Raw genomic sequence first — 16,224 nt, 5'->3', positions numbered from 1 at the left:
AAGTGAGTTATTCCTTCATAAACCTAACTGACTGAAGAGGCTGTGCATACTGGAAAATTACATTTTACACACGACACACACACAGCTCCTGTATTGCTGAATGAGTGGAGTGCTACCTCCATTTACCCCGTTTACTAAAATATGTTAGATATATATATTCTCCTTTCCCCCACAAATTTAAATTTCATTAAATGCACATTAACATTAATCCAACATATTTCAGTAAAGGGATAAATGGAGGTCTCACTCCACTCATTCAGCAATACAGGAGCTGTTTGAACAGCACGCCGTTTCACACAGTGCCACACTAGACCTGTCAATCTAAGCCTCCTGTGAATATCTTAATGAATGCAAAATGATGATACTAAATTATATTTATGAATAGCACTATAGGCTGAGTTTAATACAGAACACATATAGATGATAGGGGCTACCCTACTTCATTTCTCATCAGTTTGGGGGTCCTTAGCCTGAAAAACGTTGAAGATCCCTGCTTTAGGCTTTCCTTTTTAATGGAGCCAGTGCTTTCAGAGCATGAAGCCACACATTTTTGACCAGCTTCCAGAGTGGAAAAGTTTGAAAACACTGGCCCATGCAGTTTCGTCTAAACGCCAACTGCTAGGTTTTTTTTTGGAGACAGCGATGTTGCAGCCCAGCCCTGCGAGATTATATGCATGCTCCAGGTCTTCGCTTCTTCTCTGGTTTCAAGGAGTAACCTTACAGCACCACAGACCTGGCATTAGTACTGGTCTTAGAAGTCTGTCAGACCTTGAATTAACATCTGACCAATCAATTCACTGGCAATCCAGTGGCTTTTCTACATGTGTTAACACCTGGCAGTGAAATGCATTTCCTCATGCATCCCCAGCCAGTCCTCCTGATGTCATCTTAGTTTTGTACTCCATATGCAAATAAACACAGACATTTGAGGAGCGGTAAAATATTTTAACTGTCTATAATGGATCTCTCCCACTGTGCTACCAACATGGCTGTCATGGTGTCATTACCAAGGTGTCACTCACACAAGGAACATCTCATGATGGGTAAAAGCAAAGAACTCTCAAGACCTTTGCAAACTTATTGTTGCTAAACATTCTGATGGCATTGGTTACTGAAGGATTTCTAAACTTCTGAAAATTCCAGTGAGCACTGTTGGGGCCATAATAAATCGACCATAAACCGGCCACGACCAGATGCTCCTCTCAAGATTTCTGAGAAAGGAGTGAAAAGAATTTTCAGAAGAGTTGTCCAAAAGCCAATGACCACTTGTGGAGAGCTTCAGAAAGACCTGAAATTAGCAGGTACAATTATTTCAAAGAAAAAAATAAGCAATGCACTCAGCGGCGATGGCCTGTATACACGCACACCACGCAAGACTCCATTTCTGAAGAAAAAGCATGTTGAAGCTCATTTAAAGTTTACTGCACAACATTTGGACAAGGCTGTAAAACACTGGGAGAACATAGTCTGGTCAGATGAGAACAAAACTGAATTCTTTGGATTCCATAACACACAGCATGTTTGAATGAAAAAAATGCACTGCACATCACCCCAAAAACACCATACCGACAGTGACGTTTGGAGATCTCTGGAGTATAATGGTTTGCTTTGAAGACACTGACAACAAGGAAATGTGTGGAGCACATAAACAGTCTGACACACTGCATCACGGAGTAGACCAGTAGTGGGTAAATTAATTTAAAATGTTTCAGGATGTACTCCCCTCCTCGACCCACCAGACCTTTGACCAGTCTATGGCCAGCAATGTACTCTGTTCCTGCCAACTCCTCCCCCCAGCATCATCTTCTGCACCCTCTCACACCTCCTTATTCAATGCCTTCACACCTCTCCATCCCCAAGCCCCCTCCCAGGCTCAGCATAACAAAACATCAGGTGAGAAAAGAAAGATCAAGGCAAGGAAAACTACAGGTCATGGCAGCATCTGCTCCAGACTGTGCTCTCTCCATTCCTCTTTGCTATGTACACAGAGGATTTCCATAACAAAAGAAGCAGTTGCCATATCCAGAAGTACTCAAAGGACAGCCATCATTGGATGTATATCAGAAGGGAACAATCCGGAATATAGGTGGTCAAGAACTTTATCGACTGGTATGAACTCAATCACAATCACCTCCCAGACAATAGAGATGGTAACTGACTTCTGCATGAAGGTCTCACAGACTGAAGATGAATACAATACCTTTTGTGTGTGTGTGTTATAGCAACTGCAAATTATCTTGTACTTTTAAAATATTATACTATTATATTGCTTTTCTCTTACTTAATTCTTATCATATTTTTCTGCCCATCTCAACAATAGGGAGAAAAAGCGTGTGATGGTTGAGCAAGCCAGGGACAGGATACGTCTGCTCAAGGTGCTGCTTTGCCAGATTTTGATTTGCATGTGTGGATGTGTGCAGAGTTCGACCGCACCCTTGGTCAAACTGATACTCAGACTAGCAGCTCTTTATATGTCCATGACATACAGGCAGCAGAGAAGAAAAATGGAGGCAGCAACATTGAACGGTTGTGGATGTCCTGTCATTACAGTCTACATGCTTTTATCTGCTGGGGGCTTCACATCCACTGCTCAAGGGCTTGTTAATTAATGTGCCAAAAAAGCAAAATATGGAGAAAATACAGGCGGAGCCCCACAGTTCTAACAACCTTATGTGTTGCTCACCATGTTGGCCTGTGGCTGGAGCACTAGTCGGGCCTGTTTTTTTCTCTGTTTCCTGTAGTAGTTCTCAAATGTTTCTCGGTCACCCTGCAGACACACAAATGAAAATAGAGAAACAGAAGTAATCTACATTTGAAAATGCTATGTTGTAGCTTTTCAAAAATAATCTTGTGGTGGGAAATATATGGCATGCACTGTATTAGCATTCATTAGCTGAGAGCAGCTGAACAAAATCTAATAAACAGAAAAGTCTCAGTGTTGAGGTCATTCATTCTTCATGTGAAATTTCCAGAATAATATTCCCATCACACAGTAGTTCTTTGATTTTGTAGCTGTGAAATCCGTGGAGACACGTACCAGAACTGTATATATATGCAGACACCTGTAGACAGGTGAGAAGTCCACCAGGTCCTGAGCTGTTAGAATCTGTCAGACACAACAATTATATTAAATGCCATTTCTTTTTCATCAAGTCACTGGTGCTGTTTTAAGAGAAATAAACTATTGGAAATGAGCAGGAAATTGAAGTACACTACTGACTGAAAAACAACTATATGCAATTCATTTAGATTGTAAGCATAATCGACCCCCAAATATGGAGTCATTTTAGTATGATCACTTCCTTTCAAACCTTCCTTACCTCTTCATCAGTCTCCTCCTCATCTCCTATGTCGCCATCCATCAGCAGGCTGTTGGGTGCATGAGCGCACATTTGTTCATTGAGGGAGTACACAGGCTTGTTGTAGTGGCCTAAATTGGCCTGCTTTGACACTGCGCTGTTAAAAGTCCTGTGCTGCTGTGCCTGGACACACACAGGTCATTGAGCTAATAAATATGTATTCACATCTGCTGGTGGAAATGTTAATGTACTCTCATACCTGTCTCATGGCAGTCTCGCCAACCTTGTCTGAATGCTTCCGGATGCTCTCCAGGAAATCTTTAAGGTCCGACATGGAGATTTCTTTGATCTCCTCTCTTAGTCTAGGCAGGTTTTCATCCATGATCTGACAGAACCTGTAATGACTGACCCTGCAGGAGACAAAAAACAGTCCAGTCTTCTCCAATTCAGCAGGGTAACAAATCAAATCCAGTAATGAGACTGTCTGGCAACCTCTGTCAGCAACTTTTAACTAATGTATTTATTACAGTCCTCCTCAAACTTGGGTTTGAAGGGTCACAGGTTCGCCTCCTATCCTGTCCATGGCTGTGGTGCCCTGAGCAAGCACCTAACCCCCATTTTTCTCCCCGGGCGCACCCACCAGAGGCTGCAACCCACTGCTCCAACTGTACACAGTACTGTGTGAACAAATCGATGGGTCAAACAGCAGGAACAAAATTTTCCTGCATCCTTTATTTAAGCATTGTTTTGCTTCAAGACTAGATTTGCACAACGAATTTTTGGGGCTGAGAGCACCAATAAGCATGAAAGCTGGTTGGAATTCAAAATCTTCCTTTTGTTTAATTCCACCTGGTGCAACCACATTCTACAGCAATTTGTTTCTTGGCAGCAACTAATGGCACTTTCTATTCTACTCAGTCCCTGCTACTCAAAATACATTTCAGCAGCTATGCACACACTATGTATCATATGCATCAAAGTTACAACCGTTTACATAGGAGCTGAAAACATTTAGTATTTCTTGAATTCCCTTAATAATTCAATCGTACCGTGGGATGTAGACCTTCTGTAACTGCTCCATGGTTTTCAGAGCAGCATAGTATCTGTAAACATAAACAGGATAGCTTCACTTAGGGTGTCACGATTGTTAAAGGACAAGTTCAAAATTTGTGAATTGTGGTAGGTTATTACTAAATAAATACACAAACATTTTGATTTGGCTGTTCAGAATAAAAATCTATTGATGTGAATCATGCCACAACACAGCAGTATTCCAGAATACTTGATGGAAAGTTGCTGCTGATTTTCATCAAGCTGGAAGGAGTTACAGTCATCTCAGGATAAATGAGTACAGTAAATCCCATTATAAGACTGGATTGGATTATCAAGTCAACCTTGAATAATCTGGAAACCATATATATTTGCCATTCTTTGTTGCGCACCACCCATACTGTGAAGAAATGTTAATTAGATTATTAGATTGTTACCTTTTAGATTCCAACTGCTCCTTTAGTTTGCTGTACATTTCTAGCACTGCACAGGAGGAGAAGAAAGGTAGTTGGATAAGTATGTTTATTCAAGCATTCTGCTCAGTTGTTCAACTGGACAGCAAGTTTTAACAGCAAGTGGCTGACCAGTCTGATAGCATTTTTGGTATAGGAGCAAAAAAACACAAACATCCACATGAAGTAACCAGTAGGCTGCATTGAAGGGGCAGACCACTTTGTGACAGCAGTATTTGTTCTGTCATTGCTGCAGCGTACTGTGTAGCATCTTAAGAGCTATACCACGTAGGAACAATATTTATCAACAAATATTTTGTGTAACTAATACCTAAACCATTAACATTAACACCACACTGACATAACAACTACAATTACCATGAAAACAACATAAAAGCAGAAGTGATACCTGGTATACAGAGCTGGAGCTTTTCCACTGTGGTAGCCATGTTCCTTTGCTGGATTCGACAGCGAATTACCTCCTCTGTTTGAGATGTCACCTGGCAGAGCAAGTAGAAAATGAATGAAGACATTTATACTACTTTCACATGGAAAATCCCGGGTCGACACAAGATTTTCAGACCTGGGTGACCCGCCTTTGGTGTGCTTTCACATCGCCAGCAATCCCAGGTCTGACCTCCCACTGTGAGAGCTGCACGCCTGATTTTTTCAAAACACATTTGATTTGTTTGATAGAAAAAATGGACAAAAATCTCTGCCCTTCATAGATCTGTCTTTATAGGAGTAGACCAAAACTTGGCTCTGTTTTTGAGCTGCTCACAGCTCTGGAGCTTCTACAATGACACAGTCATTGTCAGATACCTGATACTCTGTCCAGTGACAAAATCAGAATGTGACAAGCCGGTACATCAGCGTCATCATGTAAATTTGCAGGTTGATGCAGCATTCCTGCCAAGCCGAGCCTATAAAATCCTGGGTCGATTGCGGTGTTGCAGGTTTTCGTCCGACGTGAAAGGGCTTTAGAAACAGATCACCGCTATTGGCTACTGTCTAATGCTAATGCAGAAAGGTCTTCAATAAGTCACCCAAGGAGAAAAGGTGCAGTTTGGTCTTATGCACAGGCTCACACACACACAAAATACATGGACTTACCTCCCTCCCAGCTTCTTGAAGTCTTTGATTAGTGTCTGTCACTTGACCCTTAAAGAGAAACAAATTTATTAAGTAAATTTAATTATACACCCACAAAATCTCTCATTTTCTTCTTTTCCTTTATTCAGAATTTTTAGAATACTTCCATAGCAAAATTCTATACAAGCTGCTCTTTAGTCTGTGAAGTTTTACTCAAAGGCAATTGAAACACGGTCTTCACACAAAAAGGCGGGATGGAAAGAAATATCTTCAACAATTTAAAACAGGATCAGCTAAGAGAACTTTGTTAAAATTGTCAAGTGGTCTGATTTGTATCAGTGTCACTTCAGGTAGGTTAGAAATTAAAGATGCTTACTGTCTCCAATACCCACTGGATAGTGACCACAACATTTTCTTTTTTTAATTTTCATCATATCTGCACCAACAGTCCATGCTGTTTTAATTCAATTAAGGCAACTGTAATTAAAGATGTTAACTACAAGTCCTATAGACTCTGTAATACTGGTGGAGAATGTAGAAAGTTAAGACGAAATCAAAGGAAATCAAAATGTTCTCTTTGACAGAAAATGTACTTTAATTTGGCCCTTCTGCTGTACAAGTAAAGTTAGTTCAAGTGGACAGTGTATTTTCTATGTAGCAGCCAATGAGTTGAAAAGCAAACAGTTTTGTTATCACCTCTTCTGGCCGACATTTTAATAAACTTGCTTACCATCAATTTCTCGGCATCAGCGCGGACTTTGAGGAGCTCTGTGATGGCATCTACAAAGCCTTGGTGATGAAAATTGCACATCTTCTCAATCTCACGGTCATGGTTTCTTATCCTGGCATCCAGCTTTTCCATGAAGCGCTTGTGGGCATTGGGCTGGTCATCATAAATAGACCTGAGAAAGACAAAAGAGGTGAATCCTTTACGATTTAATCATAAACAGAAGACCAAAGTTAAAAAATAAAAATAAAAATCACTAAAACCTAATGGCAAACAAGATTGATAACAAATACACAACATTTATGTGTTTATGCACATAATTTGTTTATTTATGTGAATAATATAAAGTGCCACTGACAATGAGCCAAGAAACATTCACCATGAAAATATTATCATCAAAAAGTATCCAGAATGTTTTTTTTCTCCACTGGAGACCGGCTCTGGATTGGGAACGTAGACGTGGGCAGCAGATGCGGCGACCGGGTCTGGATTGGGAACGTAGACGTGGGCAACAGGTGCGGCGACTGGCTCAGGAACATGGACTGCTGGAGCGGACGGCTCAACAGGAACGCAGACGACGGGAGCAAACGGCTCCTCGGGAACGCGGACGACGGGAGCAAACGGCTCCTTGGGAACGCGGACGACGGGAGCAAACGGCTCCTCGGGAACTGGAATGTGGACGACGGGAGCAAACGGTTCCTCGGGAACTGGAACGTGGACGACGGGAGCAAACGGTTCCTCGGGAACTGGAACGTGGACGACGGGAGCAAACGGCTCCTCGGGAACTGGAATGTGGACGACGGGAGAAAACGCCTCCTCAGGAACTGGAATGTGGGGTGCTGCGGGAGATCGGCTCCGGGCGCAGGTACTGGGAGGACTGCGGGCAGCCACGTCAGGGGCGCAGGTACTGGGTGCGCTGCGGGCAGCTGGGTACGGGGCGCAGGCACTGGGAGTTGCGGGCGACCGGGTCCGGAACTGGAATGTGGACGACGGGAGAAAACGCCTCCTCAGGAACTGGAATGTGGGGTGCTGCGGGAGATCGGCTCCGGGCGCAGGTACTGGGAGGACTGCGGGCAGCCACGTCAGGGGCGCAGGTACTGGGTGCGCTGCGGGCAGCCACGTCAGGGGCGCAGGTACTGGGTGCGCTGCGGGCAGCTGGGTACGGGGCGCAGGCACTGGGAGTTGCGGGCGACCGGGTCCGGAACTGGAACGTGGACGACGGGAGCAAACGGCTCCTCAGGAACTGGAACGTGGACGACGGGAGCAAACGGCTCCTCAGGAACATGGACGACAAGAGCAAATGGCTCCTCAGGAACTGGAATGTGGACGACGGGAGCAAACGGCTCCTCAGGAACTGGAACGTGGACGACGGGAGCAAACGGTTCCTCAGGAACTGGAACGTGGACGACGGGAGCAAACGGTTCCTCAGGAACTGGAACGTGGACGACGGGAGCAAACGGCTCCTCAGGAACTGGAACGTGGACGACGGGAGCAAACGGCTCCTCAGGAACTGGAACGTGGACGACGGGAGCAAACGGCTCCTCAGGAACTGGAACGTGGACGACGGGAGCAAACGGCTCCTCAGGAACTGGAACGTGGACGACGGGAGCAAACGGCTCCTCAGGAACTGGAATGTGGGGTGCTGCGGGAAGCCGGGTCCGGGCGCAGGCACTGGGAGCGCTGCGGGCAGCCGGGTACGGGGCGCAGGCACTGGAGGAGGTGCGGGCGGCCGGGTCCCGGGCTGCCTGACTGCAGGTCTGCACCCCGGGCGGCCAAGAGGGCCATGCCTCCCAGTCGGGGCCCTCCTAGCCAGGCGAGTGCCCTCAAAACGGGGCTGGAACTCTGGCATGAGCCAGAGCCCGCTCCCGAGCACACGCTCTTGGTAACACGCGATTACTCGCCTCATTTCTTCTGCCAAAAACAAAGTCTGCTGGGTCCATACTGGTTGCGTCGTTCTCTCAAGAAGGGGGAGTTGGGGAGGTTGGGGTGAGGACCCAGATGCAGGACTACTGATGAGGCAGGATCTCCAAAACAAAAAGGTATTTAATAATTAACAAAAACCGCTGCGCACAGCAGGAAAACCAAAAATACAAAAGAACCATCAAACACGGCAAGGTAACATTGAACATGACGTGGAACAAGGACGAGGAAACATGGAACATGGCATGAGGACATGGAGCTAACATTAACGACGCGACAAGGAACAAAGGGAAAGGCAGGGCTATATATACACATGAGGACTGAGGGATGACAAGACACAGGTGAGGCACATGAGGACAATCAACGCAGGTGAAACCAATAACCAATCAAGAGACAAACAAGGAACACAGACAGGAACACCAGAACTTAACAAAATAAAACAGGAAACACAACATGACACAGACAGACATGGAACCATGCAAGTTATCTACTTCACCTGTCAGTGGTCATAATGTTATGCCTGATTGGCATATATCTTAACATATAAAATGCCATAAACTAAAACTGGGCGATATGGCCAAAAAGTAAAATGTCTGTGTTTTTATGTTATGGATCCTTTACGATTTAATCAATTATTTCTACAAAAACAGAAGACCAAAGTTAAAAAAATAAAAATAAAAATCACTAAAACTACATGGCAAACAAGATTGATAACAAATACACAACATATATGTGTTTATGCACATAATTTGTTTATTTATGTGAATAATATAAAGTGCCAAGAAACATTCATCATGAAAATATTACAAAAGGATACTTCCATAGCAAATATAGGATGTATCATCAAAAAGTATCCAGAATGTTTTTTTTCTCCACTACAATGTGTTCATATAGCTGTGAAACACGTTAAATGATTATTCTTCTACATTAAAGTGACGCTGCAGAGTAATTATTCCTGCTACACCATTTCCCTACAAGCAAACAAGTATGACATGCTTTATTCTGTGTTATTTCATTCTCTTCAGCAGCTGTAGCTGTGTCAATGTGCAAAACTTTAGACATGCCAGCAACTCAATGGAAGCGTCACTAACTCATCACAGAGAACTGGCAGGTGTGTGTATGTGACCATACACAGCTGAAGACAAGAGCTGCATTAGAATTTTTCATATATTTGCATGTAAAATGACTACTCAGAAAGAAAGTCGTGTACATGGCACAGCCACTAGAAAGAATAGAGAATGACAGAGGTGTGTCTGCATTTTCTTAAGTCATCAGTAAACTTGCTAAGGTTCTGTTCATGTTTTGCCGCATTCATATGGGGTTGCTGTAGCTCAGTAGGTAGGATTGTACATGAGCCAGAAGGTTAGTGGCTCGAATCCTGGAATGTGCAACAAGACTTGAGAAGACGCTGAACCCCTAGTTGCACCAGTGGCACTGGTGTGTGACTGCAAACCAGTTTGAGTACCAATAGGTAGAAAATTGCTACATAAAAGGAAAACAATTTACCATATGTATGCCTGAAAAGCCATCCATGTAGAATTAAGTTGTATATCCTTAATGGTGACTTTTACTTACACTACATTGTGAGAGAGTGAATACAGGAAACTGAAGTTTAAGTGTTACATTACTCCTGTAAACTTAATTAAGTAAATTTAACATAACTTAAAGTTTGGTCTGTTTCTGCTCTGGCGCTGCACTAAGCTTCAAGTCTGAATATGAATATTCAGATTTGGTTCGAATGGGGATCCTTAAAATAAATAAATAATAAACAGGAAGTCCGACACAGATCCAAAAAATTTGAAGAATAAAACGTTCCGTGTTAAAAAAAAATCGTAAAGGAAACACTGCAACATGTTTTGTTTTTATTTTTTAGAGTAACGTTAATGTGTCTCAGTCAGACGATAACCATCATACATTTTTGTTTCCATTATTTACACAGTGGGGATGCAGCAGCCAAACCCAGAGATGCTAGCTGTGGCAACAACATCCTCAAGTTCACTGTACTTCTTTTTTATTATTATTATTATTATTATTGTTATTATTATATTTTTTTCAAAATAAAATTTGGTTAAAAGATTTCAGTGTGTGTATAAGAACTGTTTGAACATTTTGAGCAAACAATACTGTGATAATAATGACAATTTTGGCCACAATGATCATGATATGAAATTTTCATATTGTTACATCTCTAACTACGGATGTAATGCAGCAGCAAGCTCCTCTGAAATTTACTGATTTACTGCCTTGTCCTACTTGCTACGGAATGTACAAAGTGGATTTAGTTACACATAAAGTACATTTAAATAAGTAATACACATCTATAGCAACACTTGATCAATTGATGTGTGCAGTACAACTAGGCCACTTGTCTCAACTTTGATATTTTGTTAATTGAACGTCTCATAAATGTACATACCGCGGGATTTTTTTTTATACAGGGTCAGATCAAGTTGTTTTTTTACTGCATAAAATGTTAGCACTTTTTAAACAATAAAAACTGACTTCAAATGATCTTGGTGGAAAATGTCACCCTTGAAAGGTAGTTGAGTTTTAAAAAATAGGAAGGGGAACTAAAAACGTAAAGAAAAACTTAGAAATGAAAATTAGGACTATCAAAACTGGAAAAGGGGGTGCTACTGATGCGATATCAACACACAGCCAGTAGACCTAGAACTACAAGGAACATCTGGCATGGCATAATGCTAAAAATGTCAGTTGAAATACAGGCCTTTCTGCAAAAAATGTAGAGTGGCCGTTCCAAAATACACAATGACAAGACTTGAACAAAAATCGAACAGGCCACAATAGACACGACGTAAGTAATCATTGATGTTAGTAAGAACTAAGGGTATGTAAACTTTTGGGCAGAAAGATCTTGCGCTTGATAGCTACGTGGTGTTTAATTCCTGATCACTTGTGTTTCTTGTAAACGATGGCACATTTCGATTTACTCAAGTTGTTATTGACATTATAATTATTACCGATCTTTCTATCTATCTAATATAATCACTGAAAGTGAAATAAGCTGGGATGACAGCCGTACCTTGAGGACAAACTATACTGACTGGTTTCCCCAGGTGTGCTGAAAAGCATCCACAGCCTACAGGCATGTCTGTCTGTGTGTGTGCGCACGAGAGAGAGAGGCGGAGGGATGCAGCCGAAGCTAAAATCAGTTTATTAGCAAGTGACCAACGAATGTCACTCATGGCGGCCCTAATTAGCTACAAATCTAGATAATTACCAAATGTAGCCAGTGCTGCGCGCTAGAGAACGTTAGCTGGAGCCATTTCGCATCTCAATTCAGAGCTATCAATCTCCTTTGACAGCCACAACCACATGAAGCAACGGCGGCTCATCCTATCGTAGCATAACGGAAAGCCGGAGCATTTTACATTTTCACATTTTTTTTTGCTGAACAACTCGTCGAAATTGTTGCCTGCCTGCTTGCCTGCTAGCTAACGTCAGTCTGCACAACGACATCTGTGATATATGTCTCACAGCCACACCCACAAACGATGTTTACGTTTCTGACAGGTCACCGAGCCGTCGGTCTTAACACGGCACCTGAAAAATCCCACACGAACTCAGTTTTCCAAAACCAGAATTAAATTGCCAAACTCAAACAATGGTGGATGCTAGCGCGGAAGCTAACAGGGCAGCTAGCTCTGGTGCTCAATTCAAACAGCCTGTCGGCTGTAGACTAGCGCTGCAATCGTTAGCTGGCCGGTGGCTGGCTGGGGCAGCTAGGGCTAGCGGCGGAACAATAGGACATACAACCAGCCACAGAGAGGTTACAAATGCTAAGGGGGTACTAAGAACCCATGTCTCCTACCGTAGAGTAGGGCCGACACACGCCGTGTCGGTGCTCTCAATTTCCTGCAGAATCCTCTCGTGCTCCGTTATACACTCCAGGGTTTCATTCTCTGCCATGATTGTTGTGTACGTTACGCCTGTCGCTGCAGCTACAGCTACAGCTACAGCAAAGTACAGGTCACAACGAGGTCTGGCCTGAGGGGGGCGCACTACACTTAAATGGAATTATTTCCGCGATATCAACTTCTGTTTCCACATATCCTGAACAACAGAATTGCGCATCCCCAAACTTTCACTCCACGTAATGCAATGCGGCCAGGCATAGCAACAACAACATACGGTGATTGAAGCAATTATCATCTCTCCATAAAATAAGAAATGGTACAAACCACCTTCGTTTAAAAAAAAAAAAAAAAAAGACAACATTTTCAATCACTCATTTTGTTGAATAGGTTAATAAACCTGTCATCATTTGTGGCTAGCAGGAGAAATAAAATAAAATGACAACATGGCTTGGATATCGCAAAGATTTACCTTAAGGTGGTTCCGAGAGGTAAGTCCACAGACTCTAATTCTGCAAAAATATTCCCAAAAACATTCTCTTCTTCTTTGTTTTCTTTTTCACCTTGACTAGGGGGGTTGGGTAAAGCTGCATGCACCCTGTCACTGGCCATTTCTCTCTTAATACTACACAAATGACTAAATATCTGCGGGTGTTGTGTGTGAGAGAGGACAGCAAGGACTCAAGGACAACCCCACTTTACTGTGCGTGTGTATGTGCATGCGATGAATTCCAGGGCACCTGCTATGGTCAGCAGAAAAAGAGGGTGCAACAGGAAAAACAGACCTTGTGATTCACTGAACTTTGAGACCAACAAAATTCATTTGAGCTGATCTCTGTTTCAAGTGAAAAAGGAAGAAGAATTTATTCACCACTGCAGGCTGGAATAAATTGTGGTAGAGGTTTTTGGTTTCTGACAATGCTTGAATGAATAAATTGATGACATCTATCGGTGAAAAAGGAATAGAAATCAAACCAGGAGATGTTTTGTACCTCTTGTTTCTCACATGTATGCTCTAGTTACTTAATGAAAACGTCAATAAGCATAGCACAGAAAATATATCAACAAACATAGAAAAACCTAATGAAAACACTAAATGATATCATCAAACACATTCTACAACAGGAGCAGAATACCTAGTCTCCAAGTGTTTCAAACATGTGTATGTGATCTTTCAGTTGGACAGTATTTCTTTATAGCACACTGAGATATTGTAATGATCTCCCCCAAAACAGATGTACACATCTGTTATCAGCTTTACGGTTTACAGTCTTCCTGTTCCTGCTCCTCCTGTAGAAAACATCTGCCATCTGATTTCTGCTCTTTGGCTTGGAATTCTGTGTTACACCACAACCTTCCTAGCTACTGTCTGGTTTGGTATTTATTGGGTATGGTATTTAGTTGGGTCAAAATGTATAGTAGGTAATAGAAGAATAGTCTGATGGTGTGGCTGTGACTTGTATCCATATCAGAAATGTTTTTCTCAGTAACACATGATACAGCTTCACTCCAGTGGTTTCATTTTGCATGTGTCGATTTTTAATCTACAGTTGTTACAACAATGGAAATGTTTCAGTGCTGGGGTATCATTTGCTATGTAATACACCTTAGTCTGGTATATCTAACCACATGACCTGGACCTGGATAAGTGGGATAACACGTAACGCAACGGAATGATCACTGTTTTCCTGAATAAACCAGATTGCTGATTAAATTATCACCTTCAATCAGAGAGGTTCAGTGTGGTTTGAAAGTTGATTTAGCTTTAGCTTTGTTTGAAAGTCAAAGTCAATTTCTGGTTAAAAATGTGTTTGCTGAGTTCCCAGTGACCTTGGCTTTTAATCCCCATATTCTTCTAATTTCATCCTTGAGACAAATTGAACATCAGAGACAAATCTCAGTTTCCTTCAATATGTTCCTAACATGCTGTGTTTACATGGCCAAAAGTGTGTTTTGTGTTGTGTTTATCCTTGACTTCAAGGGAACATTTGTTCCAAATTTGAAGAACACAAGTCATTCCTAGAGGTTACAGCCAGCTTTGACCAACAAAATCTGAATTGCTCATTACCACTTTACTTCATGTTCAGAATGTTCCAAGCGGTTGAAAGAAATGGAGATATAATGCCTCAGGCTATTACTTTTGCTCTATGAAGGCATAATGGAGACAATCATACTATAGTTGTGTCAAACTCATATCTACCTTTCAGCAGGATAGGACTTACGGAACTCTCTCCAGAACCACTTTATCTATAATGTTAATGTTTGGTTAGAGGTTTCTTTAGGATATGACGTGAATAGAAGACTTAATTTCATCATAGCCCACTCTGCTTAAAATGGCACAACTACAGGTTGCGCCATTGTTGTTTCACCACTGTTACACTCAGTGGTAACACATTTTTAAGAAAACTCTAGACTCTAAACTGATTGAAGATGTGCATTTTTGGATGTCTTTGTTTCCTTCCCAGTGCTTTTTCAGTGATCGAAAATAGATAGTTTGACAATCATGACAGCTTTGAATAATAATCTTACTGTACTTCTTGTTGACTGGTGTACTCTAGCAGAAAAAGAGGAACATGAAGTCAGTGAACTAAACAATAATGATGAGAACACAGGAGGAAATGGAATTTGGTTGTGAAATTTTCATCATTAACTCTGCTCCTCTGGCCTTTCAAAACGTTTTCTAGGGTCTTGATTTAAGTGTTGCGTAGAGTGCATTATGCACTCAGTTATTCCCCACTGAGAGATAGAAAGTCACCTATGTAGTCTCTCATCTGTCTGGTGGAGCTGAGGCATGGGCTGAGCAGGTTGTCCCTAAAGGGGTTTGCAGTTTGACACTTGAGCAAGACACACCTGTATTGTGTGTGTAATGTTTTAATGACCATTCAGTGCTACCGAGGACTCTCACCCTTCGAACTTTAATGTGTTGACAACTGCCTTTCTGCGCATGCTCACATTATTCTCAGAGGCTATCACTGTGCAGCAGTAACTAATGTGCTTTTCTAAGCATGCTACATTACACCTTCCTTCCTTAGAGTACATTCATGGAAAACATTCAGTTTGGGCAATGAAACATGCAGAGCAATTGGCAGTAATAGATTTTAACAGTAACTTAAAGAACTGGACAGTATTGCTAGCTCTTACTGGGCATTTTACTAAACTGTCTATCAGCAGAATAAATAATTTTCTGAGTCAAATAATAACGAAATCTAAAATGTAGCTCCCGGGTAGACTACCAGTTGCCCATATAGATGCTGAGGACTGCTCTGCTTCAAGGGGTCTGTTTCTTTCAAAAAATGTTTGGCAGATCTCACAGCCCTTCTGCTGTGCCATTTGCCTGGGGGAAATGTTATTTGTCATGATATGATGGAAGTCTTTGATAATTGCTGAAGCTCACATCTCTAATCCAGATTCTCTACGAAAAAGGAGTTGGAATGAGTGACATGTGTGACAGTGTTTTCTCTGATTCCTGGTCAGTAGACACTTTGTTTTCTACGACAGGGCCACTTCGCTATGCCCATTTGACCGCTGTGTATCACTGACATCAGACATTCGAGAAGGGTAACCCCGTCACAATAAAGGAGCAAGTCCTGTCATACTGTCTCATATATCTCACAAGCACTCCTTTTCAACATGCTCATACCTCAGCCTGCCATAGTTGTGCTTCGTAGTCCTGTAGGAGAGCCCCTCCTATTTCACCACTGCTGGAACCCGCACTTACAACTGTTGGTTTTCTGATGTTGTAAAAGGCTAATGTGGGAGCTTTTGTCAATGATCGTTTGACCTTTGAGAAAGCCCCAGATAATGTGTCA

At 42.2% G+C, this 16,224-nt stretch overlaps 1 protein-coding gene across 9 annotated transcripts in view; it reads right to left on the bottom strand.

The window, feature by feature from the left end:
* The window catches only part of exoc6 (exocyst complex component 6), a 34,522-nt gene extending 21,433 nt beyond the window's left edge, over positions 1 to 13,089 (bottom strand). For 2 of the 9 annotated variants that reach the window (XM_047608620.1, XM_047608624.1), the window contains exons 1-10: positions 12,888 to 13,087; positions 6,624 to 6,795; positions 5,915 to 5,962; positions 5,211 to 5,301; positions 4,787 to 4,832; positions 4,349 to 4,402; positions 3,559 to 3,709; positions 3,321 to 3,482; positions 3,038 to 3,106; positions 2,684 to 2,767 (exon numbers count right to left, since the gene is read on the bottom strand). In XM_047608620.1, coding sequence (XP_047464576.1) covers positions 2,684 to 2,767; positions 3,038 to 3,106; positions 3,321 to 3,482; positions 3,559 to 3,709; positions 4,349 to 4,402; positions 4,787 to 4,832; positions 5,211 to 5,301; positions 5,915 to 5,962; positions 6,624 to 6,795; positions 12,888 to 13,027 — 1,017 coding nt within the window. In that variant the 5' untranslated portion in view covers positions 13,028 to 13,087. Of the gene's footprint in view, positions 1 to 2,683; positions 2,768 to 3,037; positions 3,107 to 3,320; positions 3,483 to 3,558; positions 3,710 to 4,348; positions 4,403 to 4,786; positions 4,833 to 5,210; positions 5,302 to 5,914; positions 5,963 to 6,623; positions 6,796 to 12,372; positions 12,814 to 12,887 lie in introns of those variants that run through there. The other 7 variants (XM_047608625.1, XM_047608626.1, XM_047608618.1 and 4 more) reach the window with 6 other exon arrangements.
* Between the last annotated feature and the right edge of the window lie 3,135 nt (positions 13,090 to 16,224).

The sequence above is a fragment of the Mugil cephalus genome, chromosome 16 (genome assembly GCF_022458985.1).
Source record: "Mugil cephalus isolate CIBA_MC_2020 chromosome 16, CIBA_Mcephalus_1.1, whole genome shotgun sequence".
In the NCBI taxonomy this organism is placed as follows: domain Eukaryota; kingdom Metazoa; phylum Chordata; class Actinopteri; order Mugiliformes; family Mugilidae; genus Mugil; species Mugil cephalus.
The sequence above is the reverse complement of the archived record's forward strand: the minus strand, read 5'-3'. Positions and strand labels throughout refer to the sequence as shown.